The 15190-nt window shown below is 52.1% G+C and overlaps 1 protein-coding gene across 1 annotated transcript in view; it reads right to left on the bottom strand.

Moving 5' to 3' along the window:
- Positions 1 to 15190, bottom strand: part of FHAD1 (forkhead associated phosphopeptide binding domain 1) — a 115038-nt gene that overhangs the window by 30198 nt on the left and 69650 nt on the right. The window contains exons 14-19 of the mRNA XM_069477353.1: positions 13965 to 14035; positions 12172 to 12324; positions 8441 to 8548; positions 8085 to 8192; positions 4581 to 4688; positions 1311 to 1418 (exon numbers count right to left, since the gene is read on the bottom strand). Of these exons, the coding sequence (XP_069333454.1) occupies positions 1311 to 1418; positions 4581 to 4688; positions 8085 to 8192; positions 8441 to 8548; positions 12172 to 12324; positions 13965 to 14035 (656 nt within the window). The remainder of the gene's footprint in view (positions 1 to 1310; positions 1419 to 4580; positions 4689 to 8084; positions 8193 to 8440; positions 8549 to 12171; positions 12325 to 13964; positions 14036 to 15190) is intronic.

The following is a 15190-nucleotide window of genomic DNA, read 5'->3' as shown; positions in this document are numbered from 1 at the left end:
AGTAAAACTTGTGACCCATTCATTGATGTCATGATACACAATTTTTTTTTGCATGAGTCTCATTCCTGATCCATTTTATGTCCCAATTCATCTATTTTTAAAATTTTAGTTTCTCCTTCTGCATACCCCTAAATTGATGTATTTCCGGGAAGATCCATGGTACCTCATTTGGGGAAACAAGGCTGCTTAGGAATAGATTGCTCCTCTCGGGCCCTCTTGCAGCCTGCAGCGTGACGCCTCTGCGTGGGGCGTCTTCCCTTCCGTGACAGCCCTGAGCTGACAAGTCTTCTGTCCCTTCACTGGACTCTAGTCCGCCTTCTCTGGATGCATGCCAGTCAGTCAAGGTCCCTCGTTAAAAGTGGTGCCCAGGCTGGTGTGCAATCCAGATGTGCTTTCCCGACACTAGTTTTCCTGGAGCAGGTTGTTCAAAGAGCACGTGGGCTGCTTGTTAAACACACAGGTTCCCGAGTCCACCCTGCACCCTGCACCCAGTGTATCAGAATCTCTGGGGCCTGAGAAACAGGCATTTAAAATAAGTTCCCCAGAGATTCTAGTGCATGCTAACGTTTGGGAACCTTGCTTTAAAGAAAATGATCCAAGACTGACATGAATAGAGAGACTTTTTTAGTACCGGGTTCTGTGTTTGTCACTGGCTTTACCTTTGAGACATTGGTCATTGTGTGTGTGTGTGTGTGTCTGTGTGTGTGTCCCTTGTACTGCTGGGACCCAGCAGGGGTGAATTACGTCCTGCTGCGTGTGCGGTGCGTAAGACACGGTGGTTCGTTCGTAACATCCACCTCTATTCTTACTGCACCTATTGCTAATAGTAATAGTAGTAAATGCATCTTGATGCAGAAGGTGATGATAATTATGATGACAAGTTCTGGAGGGGATAAGCTGACATCAAAGTGATCAGAAATCCAGGTGCCCATAGTCTGACATCTCTGTCACCCCAGGCAGCTGAGGCCACACGGAGCTGCACAGTGGAGGGTTCAGGGTCGGATAGTCCCGGGTTTGGAGCCTGCCCCTCACTGCCGAGCCATGAGCTCACCATCCCGCTACACGCAGCCGCACACACGGTGCTTTTCTACGTGTGCTACGTGTCATCAGCAGTCACTCTCACAACAGCTCAGAGACTGACCTACTGGTACCACCTGTATTTCATAAGTGGGGAAACCACGGCACAGAGATGGTAAGTAACTTGCTTAAAGTCCCACAGCCAGAGAGGGGAGGTGGGATTGGAACCCAGAGCCTGGCTCCAGAGCACTGCCCTTCCCCCGCTGGGCTCTTGTCCCTCCCTGAGCTCGTACCTCCCTCTGCTTGGTCAGGCGATTCTCCAGGTCTTGCACCTTCTTCTTTTCCTTCTCTATGGCCTCCTTGGCCTTGTGTTTCTCGTAGGCGATGCTGCTCTCTGAGATCTGGAAGTCAACGACAGTGGCTTGAGGGCCTGTGCCCTCAAAGGGAAATGACACTGCAACGGGACGCCGGGACCAGTCACCGGTGGGACCCCTGAGTCACGGTTTGGGCACGAGGGCTCAGGGCCACGTCTTGGTTAGTGATTCATCATTCAGGATTTTGGGGCTGGAGTTTAGGAAGTGACATGCTGGTGAGTGTTCAGGTCACGTCCTTTAGCGCTGAGCCACTGAATACACTGGGCTGTGCTGGCACCGATGCAGGCCCTCGTGGCGAGTACCTGGCTCTGGGGAGGTGGGGCCGGAGACACCATGCTGGGGAGATGCCTCCTGTCCTAGCAGGCCCGATGCCTGTGGCTTCAAAGGAGGACACAGCCGGTCTCTTCCTGTCTACAAAGGCGTGGGTGTCCTGTCCAGGACAGATTGGAGCTGAGGACACCTGCCCTGTAGATCTGGTGATGGGGAGGGAATCGGAGGCCCTGACTCCCCTGCTCAAGGCCCTGGAGGTAACAGCCTGGGTGGGGCTGACAGACTGCAACTGCTGAAACTCCCGCCGTCAGGCTCCCGACACCAACACACAGTTCACAAGGGAAGTGTTTTAAATATCTGCGCACATGTGCAAAGACTGCAGGGATATGTACTGAAATGTAAATGGCGGTTATTTTGGGGGAATTGAGATTAAGGCAATTTATATTTTCTTCTTTTCACTGGTCTGTATCTTCTAAACTTTCTTTAGTGAACAGGCATTATCAGCAAAAAGAAAAACAACTGAAAATTATTCCAGGGCCTGCTATGCTGGGAAAAGGGAAGGTTCTAATTTAAGGGGCAGGATGAGACTTTGGGGATGCACGTGGCCCTGGAGAAAAGATATTCCCAATGTTTTCACACCACGTATGGACGTGCCCTGCCCCCCAGCACGGTGTCGCCCCCTCCGTGGACTCTGACCCCGCCTCCCTGTGCACCCTTGGCGTTTTCCCACTGCCAAGTCTTTGCCTCAGACTGCCCAGCCCCACCCTGCAGGTCCCGGTCCTGCCTGTCCACGGAGGCCTCCAGCACCCCCTGCGTGCCCCGCGGCCAGGCCCTTCCCCCCTCTCACCACGCGCTGCTGGGGGCGTTACAAGTGCACACAGTCACGCGGACACCGTGCACTGAATGCGCTAGTGCGTCCGCTCTGCACAGCCCCCGCCGGCGTGTGCCCACCCTCCTCAGTTCACAGGTGAGGAAAGGGAGGCTGCAACTGAGGCAGGACGAGGGCAGGTAACCTTCCAAGGTCACGCCACCAGGAAGTGGCCGTGCAAGTGTGGACACCAGTGCCCCTGCCCTAACCAGCGGCCTGTGGCCTCCAGGCCCTGCCTTATCCATCCTCCTGATCCCCACCCCAGCCCCTGGAGGTGGGAGACAGGTTTATATGTTCATATCTGGGCTGCCACAGAGCCTGGCAGGAGCCCGGCTTCAAGACCCCACCCGTGGCCCATATGTATAAGGGATGCTCTGGGGGCAGCAGTGACCACAGTTTGGGTCCCACGCCTTGTCGAGGCTGGCTCCCTGTCTGTGCTCTCGCACCCCACCTGGACTCTGACCTCACTCCCTCACAGGTGTGGCATAGTCCCTTGGCCAAGGTCTTTGCTAAGGCTGCCTGGTCCCCACCCTGCTGCACCACTGAACCCCGCCCCGCCGGGACTCTGACCTCGCTGGGGCAGGGGCTTCCCAAGGATGAATGCACCGACTCCTCACACTAGACCTCTAGGGTGGTTCTGCCACTATATCCACGTTACAGCTGAGGGCACAGAGAGGGCAAGGGGCTTGCTCAGGGTCACACAGCGTGTTGGGGCAGAGCTGGGATCTGAGCCCAGAATGGGCACTTTTAGCCTAACACGCTCACTGCTCCTTCTGCCTCCCCTGCCCAGTGTCTCCTGCTTCCTTCCCCTGTGCCCTCCTGTGTCTCTCACCGCCTGCCAGCTTTAGTTTCATTCCTCACGCCCACCCTCTCCTCTGGCTAGTTCACGTCCTGCCCCCCCTGAGTTTGTGCCACTTCACCCAGTGGCCCTCTCTGCCCCCAGGCTCCTTTTCCTCTCCAGGGCTCACTCAAATGTCACCTCCTCCGAGAGGCCCTCCCTGCCTGCAGACCACTCTCTAGCTCCATCCCCCACTTTTCTCCTCCCCTCAGCACTTATGGCCTGGAGCTGTCCCTGCCTTTGCTTCCACTAAAGCTCTGGGCAGCCTGGCCCTGGTCCATCTGGCTCACTGTGGTGTCCCCGGCACCCAGAACAGGGCCTGGCACACAGTGGGTGCTCAGTGCATATTTGTGGGTGGACGAACAAAACTGAATGGAACAATTCCCTGAGCCGTCAGCTCTGTTTCTGCATTTTCCGTGAGGGCTGGCACGTGTGTGTTTGTGCCACCCCCAGGCTCCTTCTCCCAGGGCGTGGCCGGGGCGCCCAGGCTGACCCGAGGGCCGGCCTTTCCCGCTGCTCTGAGCAGGTGTGTTGGGTGGGCCTGTCCCCAGGCTGATGGGTGGGTGCCTCCAGCTCTGCCCGGGCCTGGCACTTGGAGACCCCCCCACCACCTTCCCCACATCGTCCTGTCCAGGGGTGCACTTCTCATCCACCCCCAAGGGCACGGATCCCTGGCACTTATGTGACGTGGCTACCACGTGAGCTCGTCGCGTTCCTGCCTCTCACTCTGTGACACCAAGATGCTCGGGCGAGGAGCGGGTGCTGTCTCCCGCGGCCATGCCAGGTGTGTCTCAATACCTTTCCGGGAGAAGGAGGAGGAGGATGCTGGCTGAGGGGCGTCCCCGGACGACGACCTGGGGTTCTCTCCTGGAGGGCGTCCCTCCTCCCCAGGCAGCTGAGCCCAAGAGCAGGAAAAGCTTCCCGAGGGCCTGCTATGTTCAGGGCGCAGTTCTACGTCCTGCTATCTCGTAGCATTCAATCCTCTGAGGTAGAGACTGTTATTCCCATTTTACAGGTGAGGAAACTGAGGGACAGGAGGTCAGGTCTGCCTCGTCACACAGCCCATAAATGGCAGATGTCGGCCACTCCAGACAGAGGTGCCACTCCACCCCCTGCATGTGCTCCCGCCACACTCTCTCAGGGCACATCTGGTTTGGGGCTCCTTCCAGAAGGTTCTGCCTGCCGCGGCCCACTCTCCCTCTGCTGCTCATACCTCCTTCTGTTGGGTTAAGTGGTTCTCCAGATCTTGGACTTTTCTTTTTTCCGACTCTATGGCTTCCTTCGCTTTTCTTTTCTCGTGGGCCATGCTGCTCTCCCAAACCTGCAAGTCAATGACCAGGGCTCTTGGTTGCTGCACACCTAGGGGGGAAGTTGCTAATAATAATAACGGTAACAGCTAAAACGTTGGGGGTGGCGATGACATGCTGGGCCCCTGGCCAGCCCTGCACTCTCACGGCAGCCCTGTCAGAGAAGTGCTGTGAGCAGCCCCATTTTACAGATGAGGAAACCGAGGAACTGGAAGTCGGGAGGGCCCGTGCAGTCTGCCAGAGAAAGGCACAGAGGCCCTCGGCAGGGGCGAGCAGAGGGTGCGGGCTTCTTATCGCTGGACCAGGCAGCCTCTCTGATAAAAAGAAGAATCTCATTAATAATGAAATTTTCCATTATTGAAATAAATCACTTAAAGAGAATCCGGTTTCAAGAGGAGGGCAGTATACTGAATTATCGAGCTGCAATATGCCAATCTGTAGAAGAGGGAGGGAGAGAGCCTCGCAGAAAATGCTCTGGTAGGACGCAGGGAAGAGAGTGTGGTTTGTATTTGGTGCCCCAATCAAGGAATTTTGTCTAGGAAGTTACTTGCTGATAAGCTGTTCAACTAAATGGCCAACGCACATCACCAAAGGAAATAAATTGCCGGCCATTTCTAGTCACTGCAAGAAAGGGGACCTCAGCTTTTGAACAGTTGTCTTCTTTTTTTTTTTTTTATTAATTTATTTTTATTTTATTTTTATTTTTTGAGACAGAGTCTCACTCTGTTGCCCAGGCTAGAGTGCTGTGTCATCAGCCTAGCTCACAGCAACCTCAGACTTCTGGGCTCAAGTGATCCTCCTGCCTCAGCCTCCCGAGTAGCTGGGACTACAGGCATGCGCCACCATGCCCGGCTAATTTTTTCTATATATTTTTAGTTGTCCAGCTAATTTCTTTCTATTTTTAGTAGAGACGGGGTCTCGCTCTTGCTCAGGCTGGTCTCGAACTCCTGACCTCGAGCAATCCTCCCGCCTCAGCCTCCTAGAGTGCTAGGATTACAGGCGTGAGCCACCGCGCTCGGCCTCGAATAGCTTGTCTACTAAACAGCTTGACTGTTCGGAACTTGGAACACGGTTATCACTATAACCGATGGTTAGGGCCCCAGATTAGCCCACAAAAAGAATTCCATCCATCATACAGCTGACAGCTTGTCTATTTTGCAGTGAGAAGTAGTTTTAAAAACTCTAACACCCTGCTGTCCCAACACCAGCCCTAAACGAAGCAGAAGAGCAGCGACGTGGCAATTTCACGTTTATTTTGAATGTTTTCGGTGGGTTCCAGGGCAGGACATTTCCCCGTAAACTGTGAAAGAGACTTGGAGGCACTTCCTAGTGACTTGGGGTTGGCTCTGCTGCGTCTGGCCCCGCGTCCACGCACCTATCAGGCCTTCGTCTTGGTGTCTCTTCTGCAGCTGGGGAGAGAGACCCTCGCGCGGCTCACCCACGGGCTCCCGCGTTCACAGCAGGTAATGGGGTTAACCTTTAACATGATCTCGAAACCCAAATTATGACCTACTGCCTGTGCTGTCCTTAAAGATTCGTCTGGTACTGTGGAGGAAGAGCTAATAAAATGAAAAAATCGAATAACCACTTGAGGTTGCCTGAGATCTGTGGCTGGGACTCCTCTCTCAAACTCCCCCGACGGGAAACCACAGACAGGTTCTGCCAGGAGTGGGCTGACGTTTTAATAGACCTGGGGTGACCCGCCGCAGCTCCTCTCTGCAAAGAAGCTTAAATCTTTCTCCTGAAGTCCCCCATGGCCTCGAAATCTCTAAATTCAAAGGCCTTCCCCAAGCCCCACTCGGTTGACCTCTTGGTGGCATTTGACTCGAGTGACTCCTTGCAGACCCTCCTCCTCCTCACCACCCCTGGAGGAATAACTCAGGGATAAGCCTCAGTGACACTGTTTACAGATCAAATTGCACAGGCTTTGCCCGGCTGTCTTCCTAGTTCTGCCGCAGCGGTGGGTGGGCAAGGGTTTTACCCTGAGGAGTGAGGGTGGGCAGAAAACAATGGCTCTAATAGAGGTAGAGGCAGAAGTGGCAAACAGGGACAATGATAATAGCTACCATTTACTCAGCCACAATGCCGGGCCAGACACTTCATTATACGTTGTATCTCACCCTGCAGCCTTTCAAGAAGAGAGGTATTGATAGATCTGCCACAGCCAGGAAGTAGCCCAGCCAGGATTCAGACTTGGATCTCATCTGGCTGCAAAGCTTGCACTCCTCTGTGCGGTCTTCGGGATTGAGGGATTCATGAAAGCACGTGCGAAGAAGGCTCGGGGATCCGAGGGGGACCACAAGCTAAACATGAATCAGCAATGTAATAGAGCTTTCTCAAAAGCCAGTTTGGGCATATTAAGAGAAGTACAACGTCGTCAACAAGGGAGGGGAGAGTTCTACCTTAGGCTGCCACAGGTGGAGAAGAGTATTTGGTTCTGGTTACCCCACTTCAGGAAGAAAGTGGGTGATGGGTTGCAAACTTAAATGCCTATAAGGGCCAGGCAGAGACCAAAAATGAAGTGGGCCGTGTTTAACGCGATAGGGAATGGCGAGGACTGTGGCAAACTGCTCCTAACTGGTTAGGCTCCAGTCCATTTTTGCCAAGTAGAAATGAGGGCCAGATTTCCTGACTTTTCAAGAGAGGATGGAAATCTGGGTTTTTAAATAAATTTTATGAATTCCAAATAAAACACTCTGGAGCCAGCCATAACATATCTGCAAGCCCTTTCAGCCAGTGAGCTGCCAGTCTGTGACTTCTGAAGGGCAGGGCAGGCCAGAGGAGGGGACCAGCCCAGGCTCCTGTCCTGTGAGGCACAGAAGGAGAAACAAGGGCACCTGGGCTGGGAGGCGCAGCTGCCTCCACTCTCCAACCTTTAAGCTACCACGCGGAAGAAGCCTGGGGTGGGTGGGGGAGTGACGCCCAAACTCTTTTGCCCCAACTCAGCCTGAAGGAAAAACTGCCAGCCAAGGCATCAGCCCTGGGTGGATTGTCCTGGGCTGTGGACGATCCCTCGGTGCTGGAGCTGGAGGCTGGATGACTTTGGGATGCTGGTGGAGGACTCGCGCAGCCCCTGAGGTCCATGGCTCTGTCCTTCCCGTTTCTACGCTTTGGAACACAATGTCCACACAGAAGACACCCATGTCACCAGCTCCAATCTGTCTCCCAAGCCCTGTCTATGCCCGTGTTTTACGCTGTTTACAATTTTTACCGACTGGTTGTCAAGGCTACAACTCCAGGGTTCTCTCAAGTCCCTGGCACTTCCCAAAGTAGCTGAGACCACCAAGGACAAACCACACCAGGAACGCTTTGCTCCACTCTACCCTCGCCACCTCGGTTCTGAACTGACTTCCATATGGCCCTCGAGCCGGATGGGGTCCGAGCCGACTCTGTCCCCCCGAGCTGCGTACCTCCTTCTGGCGGGCTAAGCGGTTCTCCAGCTCCTGGGCTCTTATCTGCTCTTCCTGTAACGCTTTCTTCACTCTGTTTTTCTCTTGCGTGACGCTTTCCTCCAAGGCCTGCAAGTCAATGGCCGTTGTTTAATAGACGTGGTTACCATGGCTGGAGTGTGGACTTTGCCAGGCCGTGTGTGGCTAGTTCTCCACTCCTCACCACACCCCCCGGGGAGGCTGCAGGCCGCACAGCCCCGAGCTCAGAGCGTGGGCTCTGGAGTCGGCAGGCCCAGATTAGAGCCCTGGAGCCATCTTTCCTAGCTGTAGGGCCTTGATGTGGGCTCGAGCCACTCTGCCCACCCCCAGTTGCATACCTCCTTCTGGCGGGCTAAGCGGTTCTCCAGCTCTTGGGCTCTCGCCTGCTCTTTCTGTAACACTTCCTTTGCTCTGTTTCTCTCTTGAGTGACGCTTTCCTCCAAGGCCTGCAAGTCAATGACTGTTGTTTAACAGACATGGTTGCCATGGCAGGAATGCAGACTCTGCCGGGCACTGCGTGGTTCACCTCTTCACTCCTCACCACACCGCCGGGTAGGCTGCAGGCAGCACAGCCCTGGAGCCCAGAGCCTGGGCTCTGGAGTCAGCAGGCCCAGATCAGAGCCCTGGATCAACCCTTCCTAGCTGTAGGGCCCTGGGTACGTGAGAAGCTAGAGAGGCCTCGGTTTCTCTATCTGTACAATGGGGACGGTCATAGTGCTTCTTCTGCTGGGTTGATGTGAGGAGTACACGGGACCATGAGCACGGCATGGTTGGCACAGTACTGGAATGAATGATAACCATGCATTCCCCGATTTGTAGAGGAGGAAACAGGCTTAGATTAAGAAATCTGTCTAATTTACTAAAATCATGTAAGCAGGGATTAGAATCCCAGCCCATTTGATTCTAAAGCCTGTGTTCTATGGCCGGGTGCGGTGGCTCACGCCTGTAATCCTAGCACTCTGGGAGGCCGAGGCGGGTGGATCGCTCGAGGTCAGGGGTTCGAGACCAGCCTGAGCAAGAGTGAGACCCCGTCTCTACTAAAAATAGAAAGAAATTATATGGACAACTAAAATATATACATACAAAAAATTAGCCGGGCATGGTGGTGCATGCCTGTAGTCCCAGCTACTCGGGAGGCTGAGGCAGGAGGATCGCTTGAGCCCAGGAGTTTGAGGTTGCTGTGAGCTAGGCTGAAGCCACGGCACTCACTCTAGCCCGGGCAACAGAGTGAGACTCTGTCTCAAAAAATAAAAATAGAAAAAAAAAAAAAAAAAAAAATTAAAAAAAAAAATAAATAAAATAAAGCCTGTGTTCTAAATCAGAGATTAGCCAACTATATGGCCTACAGACCAAATCTGGCCCACTGCCTGTTTTTTGTAAATAAAGTTTTATTAGAATACTCTGTACTCATTGTGCATTGCCTATGGCTGCTTTTGCACAACAGCAGCAGGGCTGAGTAGTCACAACAGAGAGAGCATGGCCTGCAAAACTGAAAATATTTACTGTTGGGCTTTTTATGGGAAAAGTTTGCCAACCTCTGATCTAAAGCACTGCTGTGTGCACAAATCAAGTGACTGCTGTTAATAATTTGTAATAAGAAAAGAAGGCGAGATTGATAAAAGAACTAAGAATTTTTTTTTTTACCATTGAAACAGAGTCATCAAGTCAGGATCACGAGAGGGAGTCTAATTAATGAGCTTAGACACGTGTATTTTCAGAAAGGGTGGGGCGAGGGGCACCAGATGGTACAAGGTGGATTCAATTAAAGTCATGGCACCCGACACTGAGTCCTAGAAGTTACCTTCAGAGGAGTCCCCAGGGCCAAGCTGATGAATACAGTGTCTGAGGAAGGGTGACACTCGAGCGTCACAGTCTGTCTGGCAGGGACCTGACGTTGCTGCCTCCTTCTGCAAGGGGGTGGGGTGCACTGAGGTTTGTGTTTATTATTATTTTTTTGAGACAGAATCTTGCTCTGTAGCCCCGACTGGAGTGCAGTGGCATCATTATAGCTCACAGCAACCTCAAACTCCTGGGCTCAAGCGGTCTTCCTGCCTCAGCCTCCTGAGTAGCTGGGACCACAGGTGTGCACCACCACGCCCAGCTAATTTTTCCTATTTTTAGTAGAGACAGGGTCTGGCTCTTGCTCAGGCTGGTCTCCAACTCCTGACCTCAAGTGATCCTCCCACCTTGGCCTCCCAGAGTGTCAGCTGTGAGCCACCGTGCCCGGCCGATTTGTGTGTTTAAAAGGGGGCTTGAAACCAGCTCTTGAAACGCTCTCTGCCAGAACCAACATGATCAACAGGTGTCTGGGAAACCCAGGCTGCTGTCCACCTCGGTGTTCAACGTGGTGGGGCTGAAATACCAGACCTCAGCAATGGAAAAAGTCAGTCCAAGATTGAAAAAAGAAAATACATCACTTAGGAAGCTGATGCTAAAGGGAGAAGTTAATCAGAAAGGACTGAGGACACAGGTGGAGTGTTTTGTGAAGATTTCTAGGCTCCTCCTGGTGAAGGAATGTCCCCAGCTTGATGTATGGCTACCATTAATATTATGCAGAGGACACATGGTTTCGGTCAGACGGTTCTTCCTTTTTAATCTTTCATTTCATGAAAGGCAGAAAGGCAGAGACAGAGGCAGAGAAGGGGGAGGAGAGGAGCGAGATGTCTTAAGGTGACTGACACGACTTCGAAAAAGGAAATGAAAGCAGCAGAGGTTTGGGCAGGTCTAGAGAGCAGGCGTGAGTGACAGAGACACACGGTGCAAGTTGGGAGTCCTCGAGTGGAGCCAGGAAAAGACAGAGAAAGAGGCAGGTCTGGTCCTCCTCAGGGGAAGAAAGGAGGTGCCGGGGAAGAGTTGGGGTCCAGTGGCTCTGGGGGCTGCTGTCTTGAAGTGGGTGGGAGGAGGGGGCGCCACGAGAACCAACACGCCACATCCACCTGCGACAGTGGTTCTCAGCCGCAGCTGCACATTGTAGTCACCTGGGAGCATTTACAAATCCCAGAGCACGGGCCACACCTTCACCCCGGTTAGATCAGAACCTGGGGGTGGGGGGATAGGTGCAAGGCATCAGTATTTTTTAATCTCCTAAATGACAAAAGTGTAGCCAAAGTCACAAGCCCCTGACCTAGGATGGTGGCCTTGAGGGTCGTGACATTCACGATGGGTCCCTGAACATCAGGAAGGGCTAACTCTAGGAGAATGATGAGAACCGTCACATTAAATGCAGCTTCCTGGCCCTGTCCAGAGATTCTGATTCAAGGGGTCCGGGGTGGGGGCCAAGAATCTGTTTTTAACAAATCATCCAGGACAGGCCTAATTAAGGAGTCGTTGCCACATTTCTTTACCAGTTGTTTACTTTTCAGGGGACAAAGGTTTGCACAAAACTTTCTTAAAAACACAAACTACCCATCAAGCAGCTTTGGGAAAACCTTTCTCGAAGCCTTCGCTATCAGGGAACGGGGGTGGGGGAGGTGCAGACGGGCAGCACCAGCGCCGCCTGGGCGCCTGCTGGGAATCAGCGGACTCCCGGCTCCAGCCCAGACCTGCTGAGTCAGAACCTGCATCTCAACCAGATCCCGATGAGTCACGGGCACCTTGGAGGTGAGAGACGCTGCTGTAAGGTGTCTTCTAATTGGCCTGGTTTCTAGAAAAGTAAGTGGCTAGTTTGGCCGTTTGTTTTCCCTGATATGTATGAAGAGAAAGCAAAAGGCTGAGATTTGTAATCTGAAGTGGATCTTGCACACGCCCGAAAACAGTCTGCCAGTTACAACCAAGACCTGCCACAGTCACTCAGGTTTGTAAAATCCACCTCCACAGACAGACGAATAAGGTACCACTTCCCAAAATTTCACTAATCCTGCATTTTCAAGTTGGTTTCCTGTGAGTTTTAGAATTCGAGCTTCATGTTAAATCCTCCCAAATTATTCACCCTGTGTAATTAACTTAGTTCCGTAGCACCCAGCAAGGAGTTGCTGAGATGTCTCCATCGAAGCGCAAGCCCTCAATGTCTCACGGAAAAGGCCATTGCGTCAGTTTCCCGTAGTGAAGTAAACGACAGGGAACACCTTACCTCCTTCTCTTCCATCAGCCGCCTGACTCTGGCTTTCAGTTTCTCCTCTTGCTCTTGCCTCTCAGCGTTCAGCTTCTCCTTCTCTGCCAGGTGCTCCCGCAGCTTTTCGTGCAGCAAAGACTGCTGAGTTTCCTGAGAACAATTGAACTTGATCTGAAATGAGAAAAAGGAAACTGACACTGATGGGGACAGGCCTAGCTAAGGAGTCATTTCCACATTTCTTTACCTACTGTTTACTTTTCAGGAGAGAAAGGTTTGCACAAAACTTTCTTAAAAACATAGACAAATTACACTTTGTTACGGGTGGGGAAGCAGTAGAATAGAGTGGCTAAGAATTCAGCTCTGGCTCTAGATGGAATCCCAGCTCTAGCTGTTTCTAGATGCTTCCTCATTTAGAAAACGAGGTTAATAATAGTATCCATCTCTTAGAGTTGTAAGGATTACGTGAGATGATGATGGAAAGCTTTTAGCACAGTGCTTAGCACATAGTAGGTGCTCAGTAAATGGTGGCTCAAATTATCAGTTATTATTTGCTGGGTTGAGAGATAAAGCAGTGAGCTAGGAGTCAGGAGACCTGAGAGTTTGTCTTGATTCTTTTGTCAGTTAACTGTGTGATCCTGAACTAGTCACCAACCTCTCTGGGTTTCGATGTCCCCATCTGTAAAACGTGGAGAATGGACTAGACCAGGGGTTGACAAACCACAGTCCACAGGCCAAATATGGCTTACTGACTCGTTTTGTAAATAAAGCTTTATTGGAACAGAGTTATGCTTATCATTGTTTACGTATTGTCTAAGGCCGCTTTTGTTCTACCATAGCAGAGTTGAACAGGTGTGAATACGGTCTGCAAAGCCTAACGTATTTACTATCTGGCCCTTAAGGCAAAAGTTTGCTAATCCCTAGAGACTCAGGTCTCTGTGGTTTGGCATGGTGGTCCTGGTTCTTCACCCTCCTTCTGTCCAGGTCTACGGCTACGTAATTTGCAGTGGCCTGCCCTTACCCTGCCCCCTGACACTGGACTCAGCCATGTGACCTGCTTTGGCTAATGGGATGTCAGCAGATGTAACCCAAGCAGAGGATTGAAAAGCTCCATGCGGTTGGGCCTGCCTTCTCTTGTACCTGTGCAGTCTTCACGAGAACACACCCAGGCTAGCTCACTGGAGGATGGCTCACGTGGAGCAGAGAGTCACGTTGCTCCAGCTGAGGCCAGCCTGGATCAGCCAAAGGCCAGCCAACACCCAGACCAGTGGGCAAGCCCATCCAAGTCAGCAGAACCACCTAGCTGCTGACCCCAGGCATGCGAGCAGTGAATAGTAATTGCTGAATGCCACTAAAGTCTTGTGCTTGTTTAGTATACAGCATTATTATGGCAATAGCTATCAGAAGATGTAATCCCTAAAGATAATTTACCTCGAGAATATTTCTTTTCTTTTGGTAGTTCTGCTCCCTGTACTGTGGATATCTGTACTTCGTCCGCTGCATTTAATAAATACAGTTTTCAAGAGCTGATGTTATTAAGTCTTTCAGGCTTTTGACAGAGGGAAACAAGCACTGTGGTTAGCCCAGGAGGCCAGACAGGGGTGGCACCCTGTCCTTGTCCTTACCCTCCTGGGAGATCTTAGCCACCCTGTCTGCATTTCTTTGTGTGCAAATAGAGAAATCATTTTACCTATTGGAGGATGTGGACTGACATCCTGGTACAGAGAAAAATACCTTTCGAACGCACAATGTTATACAAATGCCAAGCAGGAGCCTAAATGAACTTTGGAAAAAAAAGAAGTTAAAAGAATTACCTGAAGTTCCTGGATCTGGCTTGTAATTTTTTTATAGTGTTCCAGGAGACATGTCAGATACAAAGAGAATCCTTTAAAAAGAGAAGCAGGAAGAAGTAAGTATAAATTCAATCCAACTTTGCTTTCCAAATAATGTCTTAACAACGCTTGTGGCCAGGTGGATGAGGGCTGCTGCCGCCCCATCGAGGAAACGTGAGCTGCCACCCAACTTGTGTTTTTAAAATAGTTGATAAACCTTGGTTGGGCTCACATCCACCTTCTTTTCTGGAGGTAGAAAATAAAAGCCTATCCACAGAACACCTATTTACTAAGCCTCCACTGTGTGCAAAGCACGGTGCTGAGTGTGGGGCATGGTCCAAAGCCACGCCCTCTAGGGGCTCGCAATTCAGTCTGAGAGACAAGGTCTAAATGCCTGCTAGGAAACAGGCAGTGACCCCAGGCAGCATGTGAACGGCTGCTGAAGGAGGTAGGGAGTGTGAGGCTCTCAGAGGAGGGAGAGATCATTCATCAGGAGTGATCAAGGAAGGCCGCCTCGGGGAGGACCACTGGCTGTGGGCATTGCTGGGGAGGCAGAATTCAGAGCGCTGGGGCAGGGGGCTGCAGAGCAGGGGACGTGCTAGGCTGAATGATGACCCCCAACGATATCAAGTTCTCAATGGCTGGAACCCGTGCCTGTGACTTCACTTTGCAAATGTGATGTAAGTCCTGGATTTTGAGGTGGGGGATTATCCTGGACGAGCTGGGTGGAGCCAGTATAAGATCTGAAGACGCTACATCGTGGGCTCTGAACATGGAGGAAGGGGCCGCGAGCCAGGAGTGCAAGGAATGAAGCTCTAGAAGCTGAAAAAGGCAAGGAAACCGATTCTCCTCTAGAGCCTCTAGCATGAACCAGCCCTGCTGACACCTGGACTTTAGGCCTCCAGAACTGCAAAAGAATCAATGTGTTGCTTTAGGCCACTGAGTTTGTGGTGATTTGTTACAGCAGCCACAGGAAAGCCACACAGAGGGCAATGGCAGGTGGGGATTAGGGAAACGTGGAGCTCGTCCAGCAGGTGCTGGGCTTGGCTGGGCTGGAGCAAAGACAGGAGGAGGAGCGGACGGTGCAGGGTGTAGAAGGGGAGGTCAGGCGGTGGGAGGCCTGGAGCAGCGGCCCAGAGAGTGGAGACTCGACTTAAGCGCCACTGAAATGGACCGAGTGGGTCCTGTGTGTCCGGCCTTCCACTAAG

Source organism: Eulemur rufifrons, chromosome 8 (assembly GCF_041146395.1).
Source record: "Eulemur rufifrons isolate Redbay chromosome 8, OSU_ERuf_1, whole genome shotgun sequence".
NCBI classification, from domain to species: domain Eukaryota; kingdom Metazoa; phylum Chordata; class Mammalia; order Primates; family Lemuridae; genus Eulemur; species Eulemur rufifrons.
This window is presented reverse-complemented; position numbering and strand designations above follow the sequence as displayed.